General features: G+C 43.0%; 1 protein-coding gene across 2 annotated transcripts in view; it reads right to left on the bottom strand.

Annotated features, from left to right (window-relative positions):
- Nucleotides 1-346: 346 nt before the first annotated feature.
- SEL1L3 (SEL1L family member 3) overlaps nucleotides 347-17,462 on the bottom strand; it is an 87,334-nt gene continuing 70,218 nt past the window's right edge. The window contains exons 17-24 of one of the 2 annotated variants that reach the window (XM_038752236.1): nucleotides 16,663-16,746; nucleotides 8,176-8,266; nucleotides 7,972-8,056; nucleotides 6,978-7,087; nucleotides 5,073-5,200; nucleotides 2,751-2,853; nucleotides 2,594-2,666; nucleotides 347-1,366 (exon numbers count right to left, since the gene is read on the bottom strand). In XM_038752236.1, coding sequence (XP_038608164.1) covers nucleotides 1,239-1,366; nucleotides 2,594-2,666; nucleotides 2,751-2,853; nucleotides 5,073-5,200; nucleotides 6,978-7,087; nucleotides 7,972-8,056; nucleotides 8,176-8,266; nucleotides 16,663-16,746 — 802 coding nt within the window. In that variant the 3' untranslated portion in view covers nucleotides 347-1,238. Of the gene's footprint in view, nucleotides 1,367-2,593; nucleotides 2,670-2,750; nucleotides 2,854-5,072; nucleotides 5,201-6,977; nucleotides 7,088-7,971; nucleotides 8,057-8,175; nucleotides 8,267-16,662; nucleotides 16,747-17,462 lie in introns of both variants that reach the window. The other variant, XM_038752235.1, reaches the window with a different exon arrangement.

Genomic DNA, 17,462 nt, shown 5'->3' on the forward strand with positions numbered 1-17,462 from the left:
AAAAAAACAACACATTTCTGATTCTTGGGAGATTCTCTTATCAATGGATGTTTGTTTTGTTCTGAGCAGGCTCGGTCAATGAACAGAAGGAGTGTGAAGCAGGGAGAAGGGGCAGGACGGGGTCCAGAAGAAAAGAACCCACAGAGCCTTACACGAAAGAACTGAATAATGCAAAGAACAGCCAACTTAAAGTAGCAGCAGCAGAAACTGAACATAAACCGGACACACATTTTTGCCCCTGGACCTTGAACTGTCTTCTCGTAAGTTAACAGTGAGGACCACAAACCGTCTTCCACCCTCAGTCGACACTGTTAAGATTAAGGAAAGTAAATCACTTTACAACTGGTCAACAATATAAAAATAATTTTATTTACTACTGTAAATAAAGTAGTGCAAAGAGAGTAGACTGAACCCAGTATATTGCATTACTGATTAAATTATCCTTCTATGTATCATACAGTATTCACTTTGTTTTCTCTCTCTCTCACAAACACACACACACACCCTCCCTCACACAGTCCTGCACATACACCTTTCAAAACTCAAAATCAAACATGGGGGACTATGTTCTACAAGACTGTTGTCCGCATATTCCATTTTCCTAACTATTCTAATGAGCAATTCAAGGTGAAGCTTACACTTAAATTCTAATCATTTCCTAAATGTTACCTTAAGGTTTACAATGGAAAAAAAAAAAAACCTGTTTCCAACAATATCATTAAATGATTTTTAAACACTAAGAATCCTAGAAAAATATAAGGAGAAAAATGTAAACTGATTTACAATGATATATCCCTTTCCAGATTTCAAACTGCTTCCCACTATAATCAAGGGCTCCTTTTACCACCACCACCACCAGTCTATTGTGCCATTAGAAGCAGGCTTAAAAAAAAAAGAAGAAAAAAAGAGGACTTTTTTGGTCAAAGTCTGCTAAGTGCTGCTTAGTGAGATATGATATACCCTGTTAAGAAACCGCAATTTCACCCTCTTATTGAAAAGAAAATACAAAAGACCAGTCAACCTAAATGACTTTCTGACCTGCGGAAGAGCCGCTAGCTGTTCTTAATATTTCCAGGCTGCTTTCCCCCAAATTTTCCACGTGCGTCATGGTCAGCCAGCCGACGCGAAGTATTTCGGGTCTGAGCATCACAACGTCCGCGTGCCTTGACTTCCTAATGTCTGCTCTGGAATACCAACTGTACCCAGAACTGTCATCATCTGGAACGACGCAGAATCGCTCACCCCCGCTGTTCTACGTTATTAGTCACGGAGGGCTCCTCCAGTTCGGCCGAGTCGGCGTCTGGGTCTGTGGTGGAAGAGGAGGCTTCTGTGGGCAGCTGGGATCCTGCTGCCGGAGAACCACTGTCTACAAACACACAAAAACACAAACTGGATGGAGGAAAACTAAACAAATCCTGGACAGTACCGTAAGCTCGTTGTGGGCGGGGGACATGTCTACCAACTCTGTTTTACTGGACTCAAGACACTAAGCTCGTTATGAGCAGGGAATGTGCCTGTCGTATTGTGGTGTTTGAACTCTCCCAAGCGCTTAGTAGGGTGCTCTGCAAACGGGAAGCGCTCAATAAATACCATTGACTTCTCTCCAGGATTTCTCTTATACAGGGCTCTGCTGGTCCTTCTATATTCACGCAGATTTACCACACATATTCAGATGGCAGTCCTAGGACCAAGGATCCAGTCTGTCTCTGTGTGGAGACTAGTTCTGAATAACCCCAAAAACGTAGGTACCGTCTCTATATGTTGCCAAATTGTGCTTCCCAAGCGCTTAGTACAGTGCTCTGCACACAGTAAGCGCTCAATAAATACGACTGAATGAATAACCAGTATCTGAGGTGAAAAATGGAGCAGGCCCGTAGGTACTCATCCTCTTGCTCACAATGATTCGGCTTTTGTTGAGAAAGAAGCAAAAGCATTTAATTCCATTCATTTTCTTTCTGGCTGCCTTCAAGGAAGAGGTCAGGCAGATCCAAAATAAGTGGTAGATTCTGATCCTTTGTTTTGCCTTAAATCAGTAGTCAGCTTAAAATATTTTTCACTAAGTTTATGATTATTTTTTAAAATATTCATTCTTCATGAAATTTCAGCTTAACTTCGTTGATTCCAAATGCAAGAGAAAGGAAAAGTGATCTTTCAATGACTTGAGCTTGGAGTAGGTAATATTTTCATTACAGAAAAACAGGGTGTCTGGGAGAGAGAGTTCTGTGTGTTTTGGATTCGTCTATGAATATGAAACCCAACATAAACTTCCAAGAAAATAAATCCTGAATTTTCACAAGCAGATGTGTTTTCAAAACTGAAGCATCCCTCAGTTTAAAAGTGCAAAAATCCATAATGTCTTGAAAAAAAAAACTGTTCAGAGAGTAAAGACAAGTTTCCTTTTAATCCGTGTCTACGTACTAACCACCTTCAGTTTGTCTAAAATGTTTTGTAAGTCTGACCATGAAATGGGCTGTTTGGGATTCTATTTTACTTTGTCCAGTCTTAATACAGAGATATGAATTTAATAATGTTAAAGTTTACTTTATTATAGGTTTTTAAAACTCAACTGGATTTAGTATTAGTAAATCTTTACCTGAGACAGATTGAAAATACTGCAGGGCCCACGCAATCAACAGCGATGCCAGAAAGGTTCCCAGGAAACAGACCTGCTGAGCATTTGGAAATCCACATTAAATGACTGAGAAACACTAGGCGGAGGTGGCTGAACGACAGACAGAGATAATACGTACCAGAGTAGAATGCAAAATGCTACTCCAGAGCATTCTTAAGTAAAAATAAAACAGGGCTAATGAGCAGGGGCTGAATGATTCTTCATTACTGTGACTCCAGCATCTACAAATGCAAGCAAAATAGGTTTTTTGTTCACTTTCCTTCATCCAGTGGCGAAGGCGACGCCCCTAAATTCTACCATGGCTTATGCATCTGCACAATCACCCAATAAAAGTGCATTAATGACGAACCTCGCCCCCAGATCCAGAATTCACGATCATTTGGACGGGTCCTCCTTACCCTCTGCTTCCATGCTTTTGGATTTTGGATCTAATTAGGGCAGTTTTTCTTCTACAAGGTGTTAAACAAAGCTGCCAACTCTGAGAGGTATCGGGTGGAGGAGGAAGAGATATCTTTGACAGAGGAGGAAGTGGAAATATAAGGTGAGGGAGACAGGGAAGTACCGTTGGGGGGAAAGGCACAGAACACTTCCTGAAACTCCAGTTGCTCTAGAGAAACCAAGGAGTCAGATCAGAAGAAAGAAGAAGAGCAGGGAAACACAATCACTCTATACCTACATGAAGGCATCCACCTACAGTGACGTAATAGAAGTTCACTTTTGAAAAAATCACTTCTACGATTCAACATTTGCCTTCATTCAGGCTGGCCTCCCCAACTCTCCTTGCTGTCTCAGTCAAATCAGAGCAAGGTTGTTTTTTTTTTTTAATGTATTGTAAATGGTACTTGCTAAGTGCTTCTTATGTGTCAAGCACTGTTCTAAGCATTGTGGCGACACTACTTAATTAGGCCAAATACAATCCCTGCCCCACATAGGGCTCACATTCTATGTAGGAGGGACAGCAGATATTGCACCCCCATTTTGCAGCTGAGGAAACTGAGGCATGGAAAAGTTAATTGACTTGCCACGGTCACATTACATCCAAGTGGAGCAGAGCCATGACTAGAACACAGGTCCTCTGGCCCCCAGACCCATGCTTTATCCACTAGGCCATGCTCAATTTGTACTTCCCAAGCGCTTAGTACAGTGCTCTGCACATAGTAAGCGCTCAATAAATACGATTGATGATGCTGCCTCCCACGCTGTCCTGTCTTTCTGGGCAGGTGAGCAGTTTCGCCATAGGGGAGCAAAGACTCACAGTAAGTTTTAAACTAAAGCCAACAAAAAGAGCATTTTAATGCCCAAAACAGATGACAGAACCTCACCAACGACTAGCACGGAGGGAAGAGATGAATGGCCTCATCTTCTGTACTATTCTTTCTTGTGGGTAAGAATCCTTAGTAGAAAGACTTTATTCAGCAATGTGACTTACAATGGGGACCTCTCCATCTTGGCTTTTTGTCATTATTGTTAATAGTAAAAAAAAATCCATAACAATAATGATAACAATAATAATAATACTATTTATTAAGCACTTACTCTGTATCAAACAGTGGGCTAAGTTTTGGGGTAGATACAATAGACTCAGATCAGAAAGGCCTTTTTCCACATGGGGCTCAAAGCCTAAGGTGAGTGGGGTGGGTCGGAGGGGGGGAGAAGAGTTAATTCCCATTTTAAAGGGGAAGAAACTGAGGCACAGAGAAGTTATGTGACTTTCCCAAGGTCACACAGCAGGCAACTGGCAGTCAGAACTAGAACCCAGATCTCCTGGCTCCTAGACTTGTGCTCTTTCCATTATTCATTCATTCATTCAATCATTCAATCATATTTATTGAGCGCCGTGTGCAGAGCACTGTACTAAGCGCTTGGGATGTACAAGTTGGCAACATATAGAGACAGTCCCTACCCATCAACAGGCTCACAGTCTAGAAGGGGGAGACAGACAACAAAACAAAACGTGTAGACAGGTGAAAGCACTATGCCTTGCTACTTTCTCTTGTTCAAGCAAGTAGTTGTCAGGCTGGTTCCAGTCTGGGATTGAAGCCCAAGATGTCATTGGCTTGTCATTGTGCGAAGCAGTGTGGCTCATTGGACAGAGCATGGGCTTTGGAGTCAGAGGTCATGGGTTCGAATCCCGGCTCCGCCACATGTCTGCTGTTGGGCAAATCACTTAACTTCTCTGGGCCTCAGTTAACTCATCTGTAAAATGGGGATGAAGACTGTGAGCCCCACGTGGGACAACCTGATCACCTTGTATCCCCCCAGTGCTTAGAACAGTGCTTTGCACATAGTAAGCGCTTAACCAATGCCATCATTATTATTATTATTATTGGCTGGCCCTTTTGTTACCTCCTTGTTGTAAGTCTGCCAAGGGAATGGGAACATTTTGCCCATAGACAAAATCCAATCAGCCCATAAATCAAGAGGGTAGCAGTCAACTCACCTTTCATAAAGTTCCTGAAGGATGGAAGTGTTACTGGAGTGGAGGGTCCGGTCGATTTCCAAATAATCCAAAATGTGGGGAGGGATTGATGTCCCCTCCTCAATGAGAAGGGCCAGGTTAAAAAATCCCTAAAAATCCAAACACAAAAACCATCAAATCCTGCCACCTATCACTGACCCATGCTTAGAAGGCTCCTCAGAATATACAGTTTTTCACCCTCCCGTATACTGGGTTTATTTTTTTTTTTAGCTCCTGGACCAGATGTTTTCATCATCTCCACTGATGAATGGCTTCCCTAAACAAATACAGCTGAGAAATGGATTTGCAACAGGACCGGTAGGCTTTTGTATGGAGGCTGAGCTCCATCTGCTCCAAAACTAGACAACCGGAGGGTTAGTCCCATTCGTTCACAGAACTGGCTGGAAGATGTGACCCCCGGAACAGCAGGCAACAGAGAGACGGAAGCAATGGCAAAATACCTTCTTCACAAATTCTTCTTCAAAAAGCCACGAGAAGGCTGGAATTCCCTGTGGTAATGTGCTTCACCTCCCCTCCTTGATGTTTAAAAGTCTAAAAAAGTTCTCTCAGATTTAATAATTACGGTATTTGTTAAGCACTTTTTTAGGATATTTGCTAAGCGCTATGTGCCAAGCACTGTTCTAAATGCTGGGGGTACATACAACTTGCCAACTTGTACTTCCCAAGCGCTTAGTACAGTGCTCTGCACACAGTAAGCGCTCAATAAATATGATGGATTGATTGATATAAGGCAATCAGGTTGTCCTGCATGAGGCTCACAGTCTTAATCCCTGTTTTACAGATGAGGTAATTGAGGCACAGAGCAGTGAAGTGACTCGCCCAAAGTCACACAGCACACAAGTGGCAAAGCCAGAATTAGAACCCATGACCTTCTGGCTCCCAAGCCCTTGCTCCACTACGCCAAGCTGCTTCCTGAGAGTCGACCCATGGACTATGGAAAAATTCTCATCCTGAATCTCAGGGAGGCCTTAAGCTTTATTTGCCTCCTGGGTCTATGTAAACGTGAGGATCGGAGGGGGAAATTTGGAACGTCACTAATCTGCTACACGGTTTAAGGTGAAGGGCTGGACAGATTTACAAATTTAATTAGGTTGCAGCTAATGGCATTGTTTCTTGGGGTGAACCTGGAAGCAAGAACCCCAGACCTCTCACCTGGGATAGAATACAGGATCCTCTCTTCCCCTCACTCCCAAGGCATAGCCATATCTGCCCACAATAACTTAGGGCAGTTAAACAAATTTTGCGGAGCAGAACTGGCAACGTCACCACAATAATCCTCTTGATGCACATCACAGACAGAAGAAACAATTGTAATAATAGTGGTATTTGTTAGGTTCGAATTCTGTGCCAAGCACTGTACTAAGCACTGGGGTGGATATAATATAACCAGGTTGGACATAGTCCCTGCCTCTTAGTACAGTGCTAAGCGCTTAGTACAGTGCTCTGCACCCAGTAAGCTCTCAATAAATACGATTGAATGAATGAAGTAGGAGGGAGAACAGGCACTGAATTCCCATTTTACTGATGAGGCCCAGAGAAGTTAAATGACTTGCGCAAAGTCCCACAGCAGGCAGGTGGTAGAGCCAGGATTAGAACCCCAGTCCTCTGATTCTCAGGTCCAAGCTCTTACTAGGCCATGAAACACCCCAGTTCCGGGTAGGGACTGTCTCTATATGTTGCCAACTTGTACTTCCCAAGCGCTTAGTACAGTGCTCTGCACTCAGTAAGCACTCAATAAATACGATTGATGATGATGATGATGGTATTGACACAGACGTCCAGCTCCATTGGAGTCTGTAAATGCTGCGGGGACTAGTCCCAAATGATCATTTTGGAAATGGATCCTTAAGGCAGAAAGTTCGATACCTGTGAGTCTCCATCCACAGCGGCTTGGGCGTACATCTGCACTGACAACTCAAGGTCTTTGGACTGGTTCTGGTGGCCATAGTAGTAAAGGTCTCCCATCTTCAAATAAGCTTGGGGGCAAGAAAGAGTTTTGTGTTCTCAAATGTATGCATTTCAAACAGACCTAGGAGTTCCTGATGTATTTATTCTGTTAATGACGACAGATTTGCTGTTTCCTCAGAGTACTGGAGTGCCTGCTTCTTCACTCTTTACATGTGCTTGCTGTAAGAACCAGATCATGAGAGTGTTGCTCCTCTGACCCTCACTGCATTAGCACTGAGCCACTACCCAAAACCCTCAGGTTGATTTGGGGTGTGCAGTTTGTTGCCTCAGACTAGAAATCTTGCCACTTTGGCTGTTTTTTAAAACCATGCTTTTTTCATACTGCTTAGCTACTCTTTTCTCCTCCTAGAGAAGATTTCAGGCCAAGAGTTTAACAAAAAAAAAAAAAATGACATAATAACCTACATCCTTTAAAGTCTACTCTGATACCAGTGATGGGTCTTTAGAAATAGAAGACTTTCCTGTGCTGATAATAATAATAATGATGGCATTTATTAAGTGCTTACTATGTGCAAAGCACTGTTCTAAGCACTGGGGAGATTACAAGGTGATCAGGTTGTCCCACGTGGGGCTCACAGTCTTAATCCCCACTTTACAGATGAGGTAATTGAGGCGCAGAGAAGTTAAGTGACTTGCCCAAAGTCACACAGCTGACAACTGGCGGAGCCAGAACTTGAACCCATGACCACTGACTCCAAAGCCCGTGTTCTTTCCACTAAGCCACGCTGCTTCTGCTGATGAGAGCAGACTTGTAATCCAGTGTTTTACTTGCATAGAACTTGCTCTCTTTCCTAACTTGTTTATTAAAAATATTGCATCTTAAATGAAGCTGATGCATTTTCACTGTTTCCCTGCTAATGTCTTCATTTAGCCACAGGTTTCCTATACATACCAAACGAGGGAGCATTGATTTGAAAGACTGAGAAATTATAGTATCTCCAAACACAATTAATCCCCAGGAATCTTCTAGCCAGCTCCTAAGGATTAAAAAAAAAAAAGTCAGTCCATTTTATATCCCTGCCAAATTAATTTCAGAATAGTGAGTGATGTACTCTCAAGTTCAACTTCACGATATACTAGGAATCATTTTACTTACTGGTCTCTCTTCACAGATATGTGCTATATTGGTCTGCGATACTTCAATTCCAGTTTCTGCTGCTAAAACATAATACAGCAGAGCTTCATGCCTAAAAACAGGGGATTAATAATCAATTTAATATGGTGTGATTTCCTAATTTTCCAGAGAACCTGATAATCAAACACAAAAAGCACCAAACAAGCGGCATAAAATGAAAACCGAAGCTGTTTTTTTGAATAGATATGGTAGTTAAAAATGATCTGATTTATTTTCCTTCTAAGAGGGCTGAGCTTCGAGATACGATTTAAAGAGCTACTTTATGCAATAGCTTCCTCTACTGGCTAAATACAAAAATGTGAGGCAATGCTGACAACGGGGTTCTATTTATGAAGCCTTTTTACGTTCTCTTTCAGAGAGAAGGAACTAATCATAAGAGCCTGGAGAAATTACTGAAAATGCTAGAATTTTCCACTGTTTGCAAGAGGTGCTATCGAGCTTAGACTACCGCACAAAGTTCTAAGATGCAGCCATTGAACACCCTCCGAAGCAATAATAAATGCAGCATAATGATAGAACCCGCATAGGTAAAAGAAAGACAAAACTGACCCCAAATGCACTAAAATTTCTCCATGATAGCGGATCTAAGCGTTAGCCCACCTGGGAAAGAACCCACATCTTCCCAGGGTCCACATCCAAGAGCGAAATCCAGGTTTTGATAAACTGCACATCCCAGACAACGTGAGCTCTGGGGGGCCGCTGATTGGATTAGCGGCCCCCCTAATTATTACAAATTGAAATTACACTTCATTAAAAATGAGGCAGAAGCGCAGAGGACCGAGCAGTGCCAACAACTCAGATCTACTCTCAGCCCTACTCTTAAAGATATGTTTTCTAGCCTCAGCTGAAAACCACCTTTGGTTACTTGGCTCCCCAGAAGAGCCTCATGGCCCAGGGGAAAAAAAAGCACCCAAGGCGATGCAGTTGACTAGAAATGCTGTTTCCAGACTGTAAGCCCTCTAGACTGCCAGCTTGTTATGGACAGGGAATGTGTCTGCTAATTCTGTTGAATTGTAATCAGTCAATTGTATTTATTGAGCGCTTACTCTGTGCAGAGCACTGTACTAAGCGCTTGGGAGAGCTCAATATAGCAGTATAACAGACACATTCCCTGTCCACAGTGAGCTTACAGTTTAGAGGGGGAGACAGACATTAATATAAATATAAAATTACAGAGAAGTACGTAAGTGCTGTGGGACTGGGATGGGGATGAATAAAGGGAGCAAGTCAGGGTGACACAGAAAGAGTGGGAAAAGAGGAAAGAAGGGTTTAGGAAAGACGTCTTGGAAGAGACGTGCCTTCAGTAAAGCTTTGAAGACGGGAGTGTAATTGTCTGTTGGATCTGAGGAGGGATGGTATTCCATGCCAGAGGCAGGACACGCGCGAGAGGTCGGCGGCAAGACAGATGCGATCGAGGTGCAGTGAGAAGGTTAGCATTAATGATAATAATAATAATGGCATTTTATTAAGTACTATGTGCAAAGCAATGTTCTAAGCGCTGGGGAGGCTACAAGATGATCAAGTTGTCCCACATGGGGCTCACAGTCCTAATCCCCATTTTACAGATGAAGTAAATTAGAGGAGCGTAGTGTGCGGGCTGGGTTGGAGTTGGACAGTAGTGAGCTTGTAGTCTCCCAAACGCTTATTATAGTGATCTACACATAGTAAGTGCTCAATAAATACCAATGATTGTTTCAAAGAAGTGGACTTTAGATACCCAGGAACAAGATTACCACACCAAAGGCCTTGGCTGTCCATATTTTCATAACTGCAGTGATATCACAATTACATGGAAATGCTGCTTATAATATACCTGCCTTTCAAGACCAGCTCAAAGGTTTCACCCCCCAGACAGCATGTTCTGCCATTACAGATGCAGAGTTTGCCCCACGTCAGTACTAAAACAATCATTTCCTCCAGGTAAGAGATAAACTAGGACAGTTGCTACAATCTTGGCTCCTGGGAATGAGCAAGGGTTCAAAATGCATCACGGGAAAAGTATGAAACAGGGTGACGAACTTTATTTTCCTTTCGACCCAAACTGAAAGAGCCAGGAAACAGCCCTATAAAGTTAAACTGCACTTGGTTTCCCCGAGAAATAAGAGCAAAATTAGATATAGAGAAGCAGCGTGGCTCAGTGGAAAGAGCACGGGCTTTGGAGTCAGAGGTCATGGGTTCAAATCCCAGCTCCGCCACCTGTCAGCTGTGTGAGTTTGGGCAAGTCACTTAACTTCTCTGTGCCTCAGTTACTTCATCTGTAAAATGGGGATTAAAACTGTGAGCCCTCCGTGGGACAACCTGATCTCCTTGTAACCTCCCCAGCACTTAGAACAGTGATTTGCACATAGTAAGCGCTTAATAAATCCCATTATTATTATTATTATATAGAGCTGAATTCCAAAGAACAATTTAGATAAATAAAGGCTTCAGTTATTCAAATTCATTTATGGATTTTAAAAAAAGGCACTGCCTGGGCAGCAGCAACTTATTTTGAAAGACATGAAGGACATGACAAAGAAGACCAGAAAGAAGTTAGGATCCACAGATGTATTGGGAGGACTGTTTTTTTTAAAGTGTCAGATCATGGAAAAGTCTTTAGGTATGTTTGGTAGCAACCCCGACCGCCAAACTGAATTTCCCCAGATGGAAGTGAAGGTGCAGGATTTAGTAATAGTGATAATCACTTTAAGATGGAATTGTTTATGTCTGATTCCTTACCATTCTACATTAGCCAGTACACTGTAATAATAATTATGGCTTTTGTTCAATGCTTACATGCACCAGGCACTGTTCTAAGCGCTGGGGTTGATACAAGCTAATCGGATTGGACACAGTCCCTGTCCCACATGGGGCTCACAGACTTAATCCCCATTTTACAGACGAGGGAACTGAGGCCCAGAGAAGTGAAGTGACTTGCCCAAGGTCACGTAGCAGACAAATGGTGGAGCCAGAATTAGAACCCATGACCTTCTGACTCCCAATCCCGTGCTCTATCTACTACGGCATGCTGCCTCTCAATACATCAATACTTAAGCTGTGAGTCTTGTGTGGGACAGGCAAATTACACTGTACCCACTCCAGCACATAACACAACACTCAGCACATAGTAAATTCTTATTAAATGTCCTAACCAACCAAGTTCAAGAAAGAGATCACACCGGGACTGCACTGTGGCAGAATTAGAAGTCACAGCCTTGAGTTTCCAGACTACCAGGCGACCAAAGACAACACTGTATCTCTAGAAAAGCAACAGCCCTCTAAGAGTATTTGTAATAATAATATTAATATTTGTTAACCACTTCCTATGTGCTAAGCAAAGAACTAAGCACTAAGGGAAGATACAAGATAATCAGTTTGGACACAACTGCTTTCCCACATGGAGCTCCCAGTCTAACGGTGAGGGAAAAAAAATATTTAATTCCCATTTTATAAATGAGGAAGCTGAGGCACAGAGAAGCTAAACAACTTGCCCAAGGATACACAGCAGGCAAGTGGCAGTGGTTGCCTAGACTTTGAGCCCACTGTTGGGTAGGAACCATCTTTATATGTTGCCAACTTGTACTTCCCAAGCGCTTAGTACAGTGCTCTGCACACAGTAAGTGCTCAATACGATTGATTGATTGATTACCACTGCATCAAACAGAAACTCCTTACCATCAGCTTTAAAGTACTCAATCATCTTGCCCCCTTCTCCCTCAACTTGCTGCTTGGCACCCTTCACTCCTCTAATGCCAACCTACTCACTGTATCTCAGTTTCATCTATCTCAGCGCAGACCACCGACCTCTCACCCACATCCTGCCTCTAACCCAGAACGTCCTCCCTCTTTATATCGGAAGATCACTCTCCCCATCCTCAAAACACAATTCCTCCAAAAGGCCTTCGCTAATCCCTCATTTCCTCCTCTCCCAGTCCTTTCTGCATTGCCCCTGAGTTTGGATTTGCACTCTTTATTCACCTCTCCCTCAGCCCCAAAGCACTTATGTTCATTTCTGTAATTTCTTTATATTAATGACTATCTCCCTTTCTAGACCATAAGCTCACTGTGGGCTGGGAATGTGTCTTTCTACCAACTCTGGCCTCTGTGATTAGTACAATGCTTTGCACAAAGTCATCGCTCAATACATATGACTGATTGAAGAAGCAGAACTGAGATTAGAGCCACAATCTAACTCCAAGGCCTGTGCTCTTTTTAAGCTTTTCAGAAGGAGCTGTTTAACAATTTAAGCTCTTTTTTGGTACTTAGCATTCTGACTTACCTGTGAATAGTACTTGGAGAGAAACCATGTGAAGCTGATCATTAAGTATTGATATTTCAGGATGTCACATACCATAACTGGTTAACATCCCCCCCCAACCTTGAATTTCCTTATCGTGCAGGAAAAACAGATGAAGACCCAAGCCTTTTTTCCACTGGGTTGAAAACACTTTTGAAACCGTGAACATTTTCACATGATGTAAACTGCTCAGCAGGAGTGTGGGAGGAGGGGTGGGAGAGGAAAAAAGAGTAAACAGACATCACTTGTTCCTTCAGAATGAGAATAACAGCAGCCCCATTTTCTAGCCAGGGAATAAAACAGGTGTGATTTTTGTTGCAATTTCAGCCAAGATTACTAGGCCTATGTGTTGCGGGGATCATGGAAGGTCATGTGTGCAATTCCTATAAATCAATCATTTTTACCAAGTCCTTACTGTGTGCAGAGGATTGTATGAAGCACTTTGGAGAGTACAATATAACAGAGTTGGTGGACACGTTCCTCGCTCACAATGTAGAGGAGCTCCTGTCAGGTGTGTCAGCCAATCCCACTGACGCCTGCTCCCAATCCCGTGATTCCCACCTTATCCTAAAGCTAGCAGGCTGAGACTTTGGAAGTTGCTTTGAGGCCAACCAGGGCAGCAGCAGGTGAAGGGCCAGGGTTTGGGGTGAAAATTCCTAGCGCTGGCTCGGATGAATGAACCATCAGAAGGGTTTCTAGGGTGAGCTTGGAGAAAGGTTTGCTCTGTCTACACATCTCAACAGCATGTTGAAGCAGGTGTTTCACATTAGGCTTTCTGATACAGAGTTGGAGCAGAAACAGTATTCTTCACTCCAAAATTTTCCCTTAAAAATGCTCAGCCTGTAAATATAAGGCCAAGACTAGTCAACATGTACACCAAGTTCCGTTCAAAAGGGTCAAGGAAAAAAATTGCTTTTTCCTAAATTATTTGTCTGCTCTCCTTATGCCACAGAAAACACATCAAAAGAAGTTTTAAGACAGCATCACACATGCCATTTGGAACCTATTCAGGAAGATGGGATTTTTCAACACAATGGTGCTTAAAAAATACCTGGATTATTCTTTGCTTTCCTCACTGCTGACCCTGGAATAGCTCTGACTTGCAATGTAACGTGCTGGCAAGAAAGAAATGCAATTCCCTTCCCCAGATCCTGCCCCACTGCTGGGCCAGACCAAGAGTATATCTCTTCTAACTGGAGCTCTGGGAATGTGTTTGTCTTGCCTGGGACCCATAATAAATCTGGCAGCCTCTATGGTTAAGGGCTTTACAAATGTTTAAGTCAAAGGAAAATAGATGAAATAGGAAGAAGGAAGGAAGAGTGAAATGAGACATGACAGTTTGACTGGTGGCTGCCTCTCAGATGATTTCTCGTGATGTTCGAGGATGACCTCAGGCACTACAGCACTGTCTTCAATACGCCACGGCAGCATAAAGTTCATGCTTCAACCACACTCCCTCTCCAAGCAATCCCAAATAAATCTTGGAGTGACCCAGAAAAGTACCAGCTCATTCATCTGACACACACAACTTCAAAATAATGCCAGAATAAATCCATTATTGCCAAAAGAAAAAAAAAATCAAAGATTTTGTTCTATGTGACCAATGCTTCTTGTATTCAAAATGCTAACTGAAGAAATGCCCTTAAATAATAAAAAATATAAAACATTTTCTATTTTGTGTACAGGTGAAAAATTTGGGGATCAGGGTGAGAGGCAGTATGGGCAGAGAATGTGACTACCAAATGCTTTGTACCGAGCGCTGCACACATGAAGCACTCAATAAATGACACTGCTTGACTGACTGATTACTAACCTAAACCCCCCAAAAAAATTTTCATGGTAAACGTTTCCCAGTGAGATGGATGCAACATAATATTTTCTTCATTTTTGCAAAGGGATTCTTAACCAGATTGAAGCAGATTTTAAACTGCCCAATGGGTCATGGCAAAATGCACTTGAGTATCAGAAAATTATAAGTGCTGTCAGATCACTCGAGGATGGATCATCTTATTAATGTCAATCTATATAGCAGAGACTCAGAAACAGATAACTGAATTCCACATAATAGCACTTCAACTAAAAAACTGAAGGAAATCTCTGCTATTGAGAAAATGTGAGTTTTATCTTTGGAGGCAAAAACAAGAAACATCCCCTTGCATGACCTAGGGGATAGAATGCAGGCTTGGGAGTCAGAAGGACTTGGATATTAATCCCAGCTCTGCCATTTCCCTGCTGTGTGACCTTAAATCACTTAAGTCACTTAACTTCTCTGTGCCTCAGTTGCCTTGATTATTAAATGGTGTTCAAGACTGTGAGCGCCATGTGGGACAGGGACTGTGTCCAACCTGATTGGCTTGTATTCACCTCAGTGCTTAATACAGTGCCTGGCACATAGTATGTGTTTAATGAATATCACAATTATTATTATTATTATAGTATGGATGGTGGAAAGTGGACTATCCAAATAATAATAATGATGGCATTTTTTAAGCGCTTACTATGTGCAAAGCACTGTTCTAAGCATTGGGGAGGTTACAAGGTGATCAGGTTGTCCCACGGGGGGCTCACAGTCTTAACCCCCATTTTACAGATGAGGTAACTGAGGCCCAGAGAAGTCAAGTGACTTGCCCAAAGTCACACAGCTGACAACTGGCGGAGTAGGGATTTGAACCCATGACCTCTGACTCCAAAGTCCGTGCTCTTTCCACTGAGCCACGCTGCTTCTCAAAATAGAAATCAAAATCAAATAGAAATGAGGCTGATTCATATACAGTCTTTTAGACTGTGAGCCCACTGTTGGGTAGGGACTGTCTCTATATGTTGCCAACTTGTACTTCCCAAGTGCTTAGTACAGTGCTCTGCACACAGTAAGCACTCAATAAATACGATTGATGGATTGATTGATACATGATAGTTCAGATAACTGAAGACAATGAGGTTTGGCTCTCTTGACAGTTTCTTGCCCAGTTAGGTTTGCCATGAGACATTTTTTTTTTTTGGGTGAGCCAGATTTTATTATACAGTTAGAGATTTGGGTAGCCAGGTTTCTAAGGGTGTGTGCTGTAGAGTAATCAAAAGGGTGAAATGTCTTGCAGGTCAATTCATGAAAATCTAATAGCCTGGATTGGTTTTCACTTGTCCTTCCTCTCTATCAGTGCCAAACTGAAAAAAAAAAACCCAACAGAATACCAGTGTTTTTAGTTCCTACTGTCAATCTGCATTAAAATTCTCCTTGGCCTAAAACTTGGAAATATATCTAGATCCTTTCCTGGTTCCAACCAACTCATGGCAAGCAAACCACTGGCTTTTATAAATACTGCGTCATTGGCAAGGGAGCTAACCCTCTGTTGCTAAAGGAGACCGGCAGGATGATGCTGAAAGGAAGCTAAACTGGAAAAAAAGGAGCAGACTCAGTTTGAGCCCTCTGGGATGGCCGTTATCTCACATGGAGGAAGCATGGGCTGGGTGGACCTTTCTGGGGACAAGATCCAGCTGGGCAAGGCTTCAGCTATTCAGGGCTTGAGGCCAGTCCATCGGTCTGCCTGGCCCCTGTCCAAAATGCAGAGGTTTCCTGCCTCTGTTTCCATCCTGCTGCTAGGGTTATGCCTTGGTATTTGTGGAGCACGCCTGGAGCATTTTTGAGCCTGCTGTTTCCTGCTCAGTGATGGCCTGCTGTGGGGAGAGAGGAGGAAGGACTTGTGTCCCTGCAGCTAGCGGCACAAGATGCCCCCCCCTACTCCCGAAGGGTATGGCCCTTGCTGCTCTCTGAAGAGCCCCGGCAATGGGACTCTGCAAAGGCTGAACTTGAGTCAAATGAGGTTCCCAACAACCAGCATTTCACCTTACCCTGCAGCCCTTGTCTAGCAAGATTCAGGAACAGGGTTGAAAAGCTTATACCATGTGAAACTGTAACTGACTGGGGGGGTTTTCAGACCAAGATGGAAATTTCCCTCGGTGAAACAATTCTCCTGAATGAAAATCGGGAAATTTTACTGCTGTAAATCACCAGATCATCAGCTTTTGAAAACTGGAATTCCAAGGAAAATTTGTCTTCCTTTTTTGCTGATTTACTTTGCATTTCTTTTATGTCAAACTGTATGTCTTTGAAAACCACAGGGGCTATTTTTTGAAGAGTACCCAGAGAGAGCATATAGATTGTTGATCAAGCTTACCATGACATCTCCAGGTATGCGTTGAGAGCCTTTCTAATGACATGCCCCAAATAGCCATTCTTCTCTGCCACATGCTTTGCCCAACTGAAATAGATGGAAAGGAAATGTCAAAATCACCGGGATCAAGCCAAGTGACACAAATCATGCCTTTTCCATCTTAGAGGGTTCTGTGGTGCCTGGGGAGCTTCAACCTCACTAGATTGTCTGTGGAAGGGGAGAGGAGGAAGAAGGGAGTGGAGAGGAAAAAGAAGGGGATGGGGAGGATGAAAAAGTGGGGAAGAAGAGGGCTGAGAAGAGGAAGAAGGGGGGTGGGATGAGGAAGAAATGGGGGGAAGAAGAGGGGTGAGAGGAGGAGAAGAAGGGGGATTGGAGGGGGGTAAAGAAGGCAGTAGGGGGGAAAGGGATGGTAAGAGAAGAAACTGGAGAGGAGGAAGAAGCGGTTAGAGAAGGAAGAAAGGGGCAGAGAAGGAAGAAAGAGGGCGGGGAGAGTGCAACAGAGCCCATATCCAAGTTCTCAAATTCAAGTTCCCCCTGGAGATTTTTTCCCACAGGGTGGTGGTTCCACGGAGAACCTCTTAAAGGATTAACATGAAATTGGGAATAAGCTAGTTTCTTCCTCAACCACCTATCCAGAGGGGATGGAGTGCCAATCACCACAGTCTGGGTAACTGCTGAGCAGGGGTTTAGTTCTATGAATCCCACTGGGATGAGGGACTATTTTGCTCACCAGGCTTTTTATATAATAAGCTACAACTAAATGGTAATAGGAAAAAACAAGGTAAAGAGAGCTTTGCATCAAT

This window comes from Tachyglossus aculeatus, chromosome 10, assembly GCF_015852505.1.
Source record: "Tachyglossus aculeatus isolate mTacAcu1 chromosome 10, mTacAcu1.pri, whole genome shotgun sequence".
NCBI lineage: Eukaryota > Metazoa > Chordata > Mammalia > Monotremata > Tachyglossidae > Tachyglossus > Tachyglossus aculeatus.